General features: G+C 34.7%; 2 protein-coding genes across 2 annotated transcripts in view; one reads left to right on the plus strand and one right to left on the minus strand.

Annotated features, from left to right (window-relative positions):
* LOC106106132 (T-cell leukemia homeobox protein 3-like) overlaps positions 1-6105 on the minus strand; it is a 41121-nt gene extending 35016 nt beyond the window's left edge. The window contains exon 1 of the mRNA XM_013286671.1: positions 5524-6105. Within this exon, the coding sequence (XP_013142125.1) occupies positions 5524-6067 (544 nt within the window). The 5' untranslated portion in view covers positions 6068-6105. The remainder of the gene's footprint in view (positions 1-5523) is intronic.
* Positions 6106-7069: 964 nt separating this feature from the next.
* The window catches only part of LOC106106103, a 7992-nt gene continuing 2829 nt past the window's right edge, over positions 7070-12232 (plus strand). The window contains exons 1-6 of the mRNA XM_013286632.1: positions 7070-7085; positions 9168-9262; positions 9659-9807; positions 10232-10308; positions 10469-10695; positions 11670-11843. Coding sequence (XP_013142086.1) covers positions 7070-7085; positions 9168-9262; positions 9659-9807; positions 10232-10308; positions 10469-10695; positions 11670-11843 — 738 coding nt within the window. The remainder of the gene's footprint in view (positions 7086-9167; positions 9263-9658; positions 9808-10231; positions 10309-10468; positions 10696-11669; positions 11844-12232) is intronic.

Below are 12232 nucleotides of genomic sequence, written 5' to 3' on the forward strand. Positions count from 1 at the left end.
TATTAATTATACAATCAAGTGGCCAGTCGGCGGACTTCAAACGTATATAGACATATCAAACGGACAGACTGGTTTATAGGATAAAATTACTTTTAATTAAATTTACCGCGAACGAAAGTGCTGTTTTTAACGTAAAACCATACATTTTTTTTAATATCATATGGTGGCAAAGGAGGAAGCGGCCATCTGAATCCGCGAAAATGGCGAAACGAACGCTGCCCATAGACATTCAAAATAGCGGATGCTTACCCTTAATCGACGAAAGAAAAGCATATAAAACGGAAGAAAGGCCTAATTTTACTCCCTTTCCCGTTCCATCCTTTTCTTAAGAGGAATGGATGTGAAGTAAAAGTGGATTGAACGGTGGAGGAGACGCATAGGAAGGGGAAATGTCCTCTTTATGTGCGTCTCCTCCTCCGACAATTAAGGGTAGGCAGCGCAACTGCAATTGCGGATGTTTGATGATGATGATGATGATGATGGGCACCGGTCGCTTTCTATTTCGGTGGATTCAGGTTGCGCGTTTGCCTCCTCGTATTATATAAAAAAATATATAAAGCTGATATTTCCCCTTCCTATGCGTCTCTAGCGTTAATCCACGTTCCCTTACCATCCTTATCGTATAAGAGGGTAGGAAGAAAAAGGGTTGTGTTGTTGTTTGCAAGTTAAAAAAAATAAAACAAAGTTGCAAGCAAACATGTTGATAGTTGCAGGGACAACAGATGTACTAAAGTATGAATGGTCAGTGTAAAGGATATGTATAAAGTAGTAAATTCAAATATGACTACTAAAGATGAAGAAGGACATGATAAAAGAGTAGATGATGACCATTCAATGTGTTGTAAAACTGAATAAACAGTAAAAAAATCGTTCCTTGGACAAAATCGGTTAACGAAGTCTTTCTGTCAAAGTGAGGCAAAATGCCTGTTAGGTAAAATTTTGCGGTTCCTATAATAGCTTGAAAGCGGAAACGGCCCCGGCCATTACCGGCAGAGATCATTGAGAGGCCAATTACACTCTCTATTGATTCCCTGAAACGTTCCAATGATTTTGTTATACTTAAGGTGTATTTCCACTATCTACTGCCAATGTACCAATAAAGATAGGAAATGTAACGTGAAATACGTGCTATAATATGGCCGAAAAACAGCCACGATATCGTGCTGATTGTCTGATGTCGCTTTCCATTCTTTAGTAGGATTTACCTATTTTTTAAACTAACCGCGGTACACCCTTACGAGCCAGATAAATTTGTCTCACTGTAATCTCTTTTATCGTAAACAATCTCAAAAAGTTCTTGAGTATAACAGGCTACTACAGAGCGTCGTAAAAAGCGCGTCAACCGCAAACCGACGGAAACCGTGCGATACGCTCCAAAACGCTCAGTTACACAAATAAAATAATTATTCCCTGTCTATCCGCGCATTACATCTTTATTGTTGTTAGAATAATGAAAGGACGTGATAAAATACTTGAAAACTACATTAAGTACATTTTCTCTTTGTTTCTATAATATCCATAATTATTTTTGTATAAATCTTAGGGTGCTATTGACCAAACTAGTACACAACTGTTTACTCTCGCTTGATTCCTATGAGCTTATATGGAGGTGCGCATACTCGATTTTATTTGTGCAAAACATTTGAATTAACTGAGAAACAATCGACAATCGCATAACAGTTGTGCGATAGTTTAGTCATAGGTGTGCACCAGCTCTTAACCGTTGTTACCAAATATTAGTTTCATTCGCTATTTTAATATTAACTTACACTGGCTGAATTTGCACGATTAAATCTGTTTTTCATTTTTCATTTGGTTCATATTTCTTTACTTTCTTCTTTTTGTGACGCCGCGTGAATGTGGCCAGTACGTCATCTTTGATAGTTGGTATAAACTCTTTAGTGCGACAAAAGAGGTTGAATAATATATAAATATTACATACTAGCTAATATAAAATAAAGTATATTCAACTTTTTTTTATTTCGATGAACTATTTAGTAAAATTACTTTATATTAAAATACATTTAAAGTCATAATTTTCGTAATGATTCCTCCAAACTTTTTTATGTATTCAATTCACATAACCTTTTTTTATCTTTTACATCTTATCATAATTAGGCATCGAACATAGATTTCTCGATAAAAAATGACGCTATGATATCTCTTGGACATTTTAAATGCAAATTATATCACCTACTATGAACATTTGGAATAGAATTTTTTGGTTAATAACATTATTTGTGATGAAAATCATTAAGTAACCTCAAAATCGAAATAAAAGATACTTATCGCATGCCGAAGATATACGAGAGCCCAAAATTCAAAATGCGTAGGTCGCCAGTGATTTAATAATTACATTAAAACAACTTAAAACGCATTTCGTATCTAAATTACTTTAAAAGGTAATATTTTTTACTTTATTGAAAAAATAGCAAGTTAACATGAAATATGAAAAGAATCCTAGAATATTTCATTCTATGTATTAAAGGTGTAAAAGATATAAAAGGAGACAGTCAAGAAATTATTTCAAAAACAAACCACAATTTTGCATCTGTATTAAAAATAAAAATGTCAACAAAAGGAACGCCGACGATAATCGGTGGCGGGAAAAAAATGCGCCTGTCAAATTATTGGCGCTAAAATGAGTAAGGTTAATTTCGTCATCTCTTAAGTATTTCCGACACACGCACGGAAGGGACAGTCTATCGACTCAATTATAGGCTGGACGTCCGCGCTTCCTCTGCCCCGGTGGTCGCAAAAAAAAAAACATAAAAAGCATCAAGCACAGATAATACAAAATAGGTATTTTATCGCAGTCAATACTCCGTAGTTTTTTAAATAAACTTTTCCCGTTTGAGGTTATAATTTACATAAAATTTAAACATATTACCATAAACACTAAAACGCCCTTTAATGCACTGATAATTCGGATATAACCTAAGCAATCACTAAGTCGTAAAATTTTGAATCGATTACTTGTATTTATCGAGCAATTTTGTTTTCGATTTGTTAGTTCATTTACCTAATTTACATAGAACTGACAACACTCAAACTGGTCGTTTACCGTTTTACAAGTTTATTTTTTAAATGTCAACACTTTTATTATAATTTATATTGGGGACTCTATATAATCCGAGACAGGGCCTTTTTTCTCCGAAAATAACGTGATGATGAATTCGAAACTGTATTTCTATGTTGAAACATTTTTGGCCATTATTAAATATAACATTAACATAAAATAGGCCTTTCGAGGTCCTTTTCTACATCTATAAGACTTGCATAACTAATTATCACCATTTTTTTTGTATCGGAAGGGAAATCTTTAAAAAGATACCCACTAAAAACCCCTCGGTAGGTAGCGTCTACTGCAATAGAAGAGAGTTCCGGGATCTCTGTGGCACACACAAAACAGGACGTTGCCTGATGGCCCGTAACATCAAGGTAACATAGTACCACTTTGACACTATCTTCCCGGGACCATTGTGATGGAAGATCACGGCCCCTTAATTGCAAATGGGCCCAAGGGTTCCTCATGCTTAAGAGATTAAAGGTTAATTAACTAACATCCTAGTAACTAATTATAAAACACACGGTTAGCGCGTCCCTCAAAGGTTATTACAATCTTAGTCATTATCATCCTGCCCTTATTCCTTCACAGTCCGCACAGTATGTGCTTCTCTTCCATACATCTCTATCAGCCATCATATCTGAATTCACTTCTTAAGCATGTCTTTTACACAATCCTTTCTTCAGTCTTCCTCTACCTTTGTCACATTTAGTTAGAACCAGAATCACTCTTATCATTTTTTTTAACATCGACCGAAACAAATATTTGACCCCAAAGCTTTCCGCTGCGGCCCGTCGCTACAAATTACCGACCACGAGCCGTCTACAATCAGTACATAAAAAAACAACATAAAAAGTGTGTCATCGAAGCGCCGATTTAAAACTCCAAAGGAGACCAAACAATATGTTAGTTAAGGGCAAAAATCTTAAAACAAAAGCTACCTTTATAAATATCTCCAATTTAATTTGTATTCATTATCACTTAGTATTACGTAATTTTACGTTTAACTTAAATATATGATATCTTTTAAAAAGTTATTCTCTTTTTAATCTGCATAATCACGATAAAAATACTTTCTACCGTCAGCTATTAATAAAAAAAACAACAAAACATCTACGTTATCAGTGCCAGTTGTCAATGGAAATTTAAAAGTACACACTTTATATTTAAGAGAGATAGATAATGCGTTGCATTAGAAATTTATCTAAAAAAAATAATTTTATATTCAATCTAAATGTACATCGAAGATGATATCTGTGTTTATATCAAAGCTACCTTATCAGTTCTTAGCCTAAAAGATACGTGCAGCTCGATACTTGAATCAGATGTAAATTATTTTGAAAGTTATCTATAATGGCTCTTTGATTGGACATTCATTGCTCACAAGACAAGGCACTTTAAAAAGGTAAGCTTTGCTCCGTGTTTTGTTAATTATGACGTCATAATTTTGTCCTAATATTGCACTTGTGTAACTGTGGGTTTCGACTGTGGGTTGCATTATTGTTGTCTCTATTTTGTGAAACAGAATGTACGGGATGACATGAATATAAGTCTCAGTGCTTGGAAACATGGTTGAAAAAGTAATTATTCAATCGACACTATTGAAGTGTAAGTAAGTTAAAAATTTCAAAAGTAAAATAAACGATTCTACTAATTAAATTTCTAGCTTTCTAGCTTTCGCCCGAGACTCCGTTCGCGTGAGATTAAAAAAACAAAAGTGAGTAGCTTATGTGTTCTTCCAGACTATCATCTACATAACCAAATTTTATGAAAATCTGTTCAGCTGTTTAGGCAAACTTTAACAAATAAGTATATAAATAAGTATGAATAAGAAGTAATATTTAAATTAAAAAAAACGTACAAAAGAAGATCACTGTCAATTTTTACTAATAAGTTTTAATTGTGATTACTTAATTACACAGTTTTTTAGACCTACAGTTCTTACAGTTTCATCATCATCAACTTGGCCTTATCCCTTATGGATAGTCGGTACAGTATGTGCTGCTCTTCCATACATCTCTATCAGTCATATCTGAATCCACTTCTTTCTTAAGCATATACTCTTTCACACAATCCAACCATACTTTCTTCGGTCTACCTTTGTAGCCATCCACATTCATTCTTAACACTTTCTGGTTTATGTCCCCATCGTCTCGTCGCATAACATTTCCGTACCACTCTCATACAGTTCTTACAGTTTGAGGCTATTTAAAATTAAATGATACTCTCTTGAGGGTTCTTATGATAGTAAAAGCTTTCCTGAAATCTCACGACTACTTCTGTAGATATATTAAGTGCAATAAGTGAACGGATTTTTTTTTGTTACTTTGCAAAAGCATATATTTATGGCATCACAGATATACTATTTTTTAAAACATGAAGTATTGAACATTCTTAAAATTTAATATTAAGTACATTACACGTAACAGTAAAATGATTAACTAAGTTTTACTCACCATTAAGTCGATCTTTGACGACCTGATGAGCGAAAGCCGCAGCTGCCGCCTGTCTCATTGGGTCCAGCGCCACACCCCACGCACCCAAAGCCCCGAGCGCCCTGTGCGCCGGCACACGTACCACCCCTGGACTCCCAGAGAACCCATAGCCACCACCCAAACCCAACCCTGGCCTGAGTAAGAGCCCAGAGTTAGGATACAGGGCTGGATTATGCGAGAAATTTAAAGGCAACCCGGAATTGTCTCTGGTTTCATCTTTAGCACTCTCTGATTCAGTATCCTGGTCACTTCTATCACTCTCTCCAGAATTCCTCTTGTCTATGTCTTCGAATTGCTTACCAAGGAGTCTTGATATGCTAAATGGTAAGTTAACTCTTTGTTGAGTGTCAGTCATGTGCTCGTCTGGAGAATTGTGATATCTGTGGTAGCTGTGCTCGGAATCTCTGTCTTCAGAAGCGACGCTTCTGTCACAAGCACCTGACAGTCTGCTGTCAGAGTCCACGTTGATCTCCTCCTGGTCATCATCTGAATGCATTGATGACATCTTTGTTTTTCTTTCTGTCTTTTTAATAAACACAAGCACTTTTGTATCTATTTATCACCATAGTATGTCAAAAATCACTTTATGTTCGTTAAATTTTCTACAAAATAATTGATAATTTTGTATTTGATTTGTTAAATGTTTGGTAAATTAAATACTTTTTATTGTCTATGATTTCTAATTTGACAATTCGAATGCGCGATTCCTTTTTCGAAATATTTTTGGCGCCACGCTCGACCGCCCGCGGCCGTACCTTCGCGCACAATATCAGTAAACGACCCAATCAGTTGCACCCCCACCGTTTCATCGAACTATACTATAACCACACAAAACGCCTCAACTATACCCCGTTGAGTGGTACAGTTTCCGACAAAAGCTTAATACGATTTCCGAACATAAAAACGCGCCTCGAGTCGCTAACTTTAACAGAATGGCTTGCTCCGTCCTTTTCTACTAGCTTCTTGTATTCTCGATCTCCCCATGTATTTTTGTTTTAATACAACGTATTTTCAACCTTATGAACTGGAGTTAAAGTAGATTATTGCATCAAAATGTTGAAATGTTAGCACATTTTTTTATTAAACCTGAAACAAGTACCGACAGAGTAAGAACCTTAGAGCAAAAGAGACAACAATACTGCATGAAACAGGAGCGATAATGCATTAGAAAGAACCAGATAGTGTTTTGTCAAAGGGCGTACTCAGTACAGTAAGGCATCATTTAAATCCAGTTATGGCCTGACAAATGGTGTACATATTAAGGGGGGAGCAATGTTAGGAAACTATTTTTGAATCTTTTAAGACAGTTAAATTATTTACGTTCGGCGGTCGACCCGAGCACAGACAATGCACTTTATAATAAAATAGATCCCAAGTTTCGTGTTATGGGCACAGATAACTAAGGATAATGTATTGGTGAAGATAGGTTCTTTATGGTATTGAGAGCGACAGTTCGAGTGGTAAAGGGTGTTAGATTATTGCTGCGCACGATAAAAGACCTTCCAATATGGCGATCGCTTCTAGTAATTGTCGGTTGCATTTGAATTTGAAATATAGATAAGATTTATTACGAATATGAGACGTGCTTAGAATTTACGTTGTTTATTTATTTATGATAGCCTTAAACAAGAACTTTGGAGGTTGCATATATTTTAAAATTATAATATATTTTTTCATTACTAAAGTATTACATACCAGTCACGTTTTAGTAATTTATTATTTTTATTTAGATAATCATTGGAACCTTATTTATAGGTTCTATATTCTTTTAATTTAAAAAGAAAACAATTGTTTATTAGTTTTTCTCGAATGATTATTAATGTAAGAATAATTATTAGTTGTGATTTAAAAACTTTTCAATTTCTTTAATATTGAAACTACGATCTACGATATTATTGGATGAAAATGTTATTGTATTTTACTTTTTATTCTCATGTTTAGTTCACAGACACAAAATTTCGTTTCTTATAACAATAATCATAGTTCATACTTTAATATTATAAATTCTAATTATTAGATGGATGGATGTTTGTTAGAGTTTGTAGTCTTAACGGCTGAACGAATTTCAATGATACTTTGTATAGATTTTGAGGATAGTCTGGAAGAACACACTACTACTACTCATTTTTGTTTTTTCTTTAATTCCACAAGGACAGAGTCGCGGGCGAAAGCATATTCTTAATGATTAAAAGTGTACTAACTAATGAATTTTATCTCAAACAAAATTAAAAGTATGTTAATTAAAATTTTAGTTTTGTAATTTAAATGTTTTATAGTGTGTTAATTAATAAAAAAAAGTAATTGTGCATTCAAGCCTGCTATGTTATCTTTTAAAACAATTGATTCATTTTGACTGTATCCCGACATCTAGTGTCAAAAAGTTATTACAACAGTTGTTTTGTTAGAGACATCTATTGTTGAGCGGACAAGCCAAAACTTAATTTAATCAAAATTTAATTGAAAAATATTATAGCTGTGAAGATGCGACATATTAAACAAAATAAAAAACTAAGCATAAATAATGTAACAACACTTAAATTGGTTTTAAAAAATAACAATCGTACTTTAAATTGTAGTTAGCGCCATCTATTATCTGAAAACGCATTCTAAGATGCCGTCATATTTTTTTTTTATCTTAAATCGGATCTCATCATATTTATTGTATCAAACTAAAATGTACTTAATTTTACTAATTTTAAAAAGAGGAAAGATTAAAATAAATCGAAAACTACAGGGCCGATTTTAAAAGTTCTTACACCATTAATAAACTACGTTATCAGTGAGTAACAAAGGCTACATTTTTTGTTATTTTTTTTTATTCCACGCGAACAAAGTCGCGATTACAGCTGTTTCTTATATTATGAGAGTACAAAACTTCATTACAAATGAAATAAATCTGATAAATCCAATCATAGTTTATATAATTAAATTCATACAATCATGCAACGCGCTCACGCGTGAAATTAGACTTTAAATTTCGAATTAAATATTTTTATTTTACTATTAATATACAAGATGAAATTCGTTGATTTTTTATTAAGTTTCGTTCTTCTTAGTAAAATTGGTAAGAATATCTCCTCGATTCATCGGATAACAGAAACACTCAAAAAAACGACTTAAATAACGATACACTAATAACCTAATTAATTTCACCATCAACCTGCCATTTCCTTTGCCATTTTAACAGTGCTATCGCCCGCTTTAATATCTTTGCTCTGTAGGGTCGGTTCGTCCGGTGAAATATCATGACCACACAGAAGACAGGCGTGAAGTGGGAGCAATCCCACGTACAGTCTGATGAGTGTCCCTTTTTCTTTGCACGCTTTTTCACGCACGCGGAGGAGACGCATAGAAAGGGGAAATATCCTCTTTAAGTGCGTCCCCTCCTTCGATTAAGGGTAGGCAACGCATCCGCTATTGTTAATGTTTACGGGCAGCGGTCGCCTCGCCATTTTGGCGGATTCAGGTGGCCGCTTGCTCGTTTGCCACTTTATAATATAAAAAAATCTCTATTAACAATTATAATAGAATTCGATCCTTTTTACATACAATTCATTAATTAATAATTTCTTCTATCTAAAACAATTATTATTATTTTTTTACAGAAACTATAACAGGCTTAAACATCACTGCAGAAGTTCTGAACAAAACTCGAAGGATTCTCAGAGGTACCGAAGCTGGAGATTCAAAGCCGTTTATGGTAAAAAAAAAACATTAATTTGTATATTTCTGTCCTTAGCTGGGCTCTAAAGTCTTCTATATTAATGTTATGTTTATTAAAATGCACCTACTAAAAAGGGCCTCTCATTGTAGACCGCATTTAACCAAATTTTTTCCATGACAGAAGATAGAAAGTCCAAGTCAGGAACTTTAAGAGCAGTCGAACACCTTTGACTAAACTATCACACAACTATTATGCGATTATCGATTGTGTGGGAGCCAATTCAACTGTTTAGTTACACAACTAAAAATCGAGTAGTATGCGCATCTCCATATAAGCTCGTAGGAATCAAAGCGAGACAGAACAGTTTTGCGATAATCAAAGGTTTTTAGACATAATTTTTTTTACCTTAGCCATAATTTGTATACATTTCAGGTATATTTAAGGCCTGCGCGGGAAGCTGACTCAGTGGTGGATCGCAACTGGCTGTGTGGAGGAGTCATTATACATGAAAATTATATCTTGACGTCTGCCGCCTGCATTGAGAATATTGGTCACTTCTATGTCGTGTCTGGTACACACAGGTGAATTTAAATTTAACAATTGAAATTTAAAAAAAAGTTTAAATAGTAATTAATCTTACTTCTTACTATTTTTCTAATATTGTAAATGCGAAAGTTTGGATGGATGGATTTTCGTAGAGTCTGTAGCCTAAACTGCTGAGAGGATCTCGATGAAATTTGGTATAGATGTAGAGGATAGTCTGGAAGAACACATAGGCTACTCACTTCTGTTTTTTTTTAACTTCGCGCGGCCAGATGCGCGAGCGAAAGCTATTAAATAATATTTATTACAATTTAAAATAAAAAAAATAAGATACTTTTATTTTTTATTTCTGACAATAGATGGCGTTGTCCTCAAAATTAAGTTTATTTTCGAATTCCCGAGAAATCTTTCGCGACTATTAGTGCGGAAGTTTGTATCTTTATGTCGATGATTTTTTTGCAGATGGATACCGCCCGGCGTAGATGACGATTGTATTAAGAATGGCGCTATGAAAGCGGTCTGGAAGTGTGTTCCTGCCAGTGAGTTTACATCAACATAAACCAATTAAACATGTACACAAAAATAAATGAACATCACAGTTATTAGAAGGACCTTAAGGGAATCCCTTAGTGACCAATTAGGTGTTCATTTGAAAGGTGATAAATAACAATCCATTTTGTTCGAATTCTTTGTTTCTAGATTACGAATACGACGGTGATCAGTTCGAGAACATTCGGTGGATGATCAACGATATCGCGGTTGTCAAAGTGGAAGACAAATTCAATTTCCACCGTCGTGTGGTCGGCTGCGAGTACTCGCCTAAGAGGATACAATTTAATAACAAAAGCATCGACTTAGAGGCCCCGGGCACTATGGGTACTCTCGCTGGATGGGGATCACAGAATACCTTCGGCGATCCAATACAGGTAAGGGTCAACTAACGCTAATGAACGAACGTTTTATAGCAAAAGGACTTTAGATTCCGCTACTACAGTAATCAGACGAAATTATGGTCTGCGACCATAACTTCTCTGGATCTAAAAATCTGGAGGAATGACTTTCACTTAACATCTGTCTTCTTTTTAATACTACCTGTTAAACTCTTTTTCTAATACTAGCTATGGCTAGCGACTTCATCCGCGTAATATTAAAACAATGAAAAATATAGCCTATGTTACTCAGTGATAATATGGCTTTCTAATTGTTAATTATAATTGTTTTATTCGAAAATGTTATTAATACCTTAAATTTTCTTGTACCTTTTTTCAATGTTTTAAAATAACTCATTAATTGTAATGTATTTTTTGTTTTCTTTGTGTAGACATTAAAAGAATTGTAATGAAGTATTGGGGAAGGAATTGGCTCCTGTGACACAGGGCAACCTACTACAGGAGCCAAGACTTTCATGAAATGTATGCAAAAGAGACAATAAATTAATTATTATTAAAAAAAATGTTGAAGGAATTATTAAAATCAGTCCAGTATTTTTTTTGTTATTCCAACAGGTTCCTATATTAAGTACTAACTATCGCAAATTCGCGTGGAATTCAAAAAAAAATATTATACTAGCCTATGTGTTCTTCCAGACTATCCTCTTCATCTGTGCCAAATCTCATCAAGATCCGTTCAGCGGTTTAAGCTACAAACTCTAACAAACATTTATCTATACTTTCCTATAATACTATTACTGATGTTATAAATGCGAAAGTTTAGATTGCTGGATGTTTTTTAGCGTTTGTAGCCTAAATGGCTGAACGGATTTTGATTAAATTTGGCATAGATATAGAGGATAGTCTGGAAGAACACATAGGCTACTCAGTTTTTTTTTATTTTTTAATTCCACGCGGAGTCGCGGGCGAAAGTTAGTTTATAATATTAGTAAGACTTGTTTTTTCTCTAGGCTCTTGAGAGGCAGACGATCAACTCGCCAGTGCTGATGGAGACGACCACGATGGTGCTGAGCAAGGCGCACTGCAAGCGGCGCTGGCCGGAGAGGTACCACTACATCATTGAGAAGTCTATGATCTGCGCCAAGGATTCCGTCAGTGGAGGAGATTTCGCAGGTCTTTGTAACGTAAGTATGTTCTTATCACGTCACGTCAACGTGAACGTGGCCATCATCATCATCATCCACTTCCCCTTACCCCTTAAGGAGGGTCGGCACATTATATGCTGCTCTTCCATACATCTCTATCAGCCGTCATATCTGAATCCACTCCTTTCTTAAGCATATCCTTTTTCACACATACCATCCATATTTTCTTCGGTCTTCCTCTACCTAGCGAGCTACTCTAGCGAGAACATTGACCTGTTTTTAAAATGAAGAATGAAATGAATTATTTATTATTTATATATATTTTTTTCCATTGAATTATTATCTTTACCTTGTTTTCTTACCTTTTAATAATTTTACTGCTGTAACTGACGTACGGAAGACGCAAAGGCTTTTGCAGAATATCAGCG

The sequence above is a fragment of the Papilio polytes genome, unplaced genomic scaffold (genome assembly GCF_000836215.1).
Source record: "Papilio polytes unplaced genomic scaffold, Ppol_1.0 DF822400.1, whole genome shotgun sequence".
In the NCBI taxonomy this organism is placed as follows: domain Eukaryota; kingdom Metazoa; phylum Arthropoda; class Insecta; order Lepidoptera; family Papilionidae; genus Papilio; species Papilio polytes.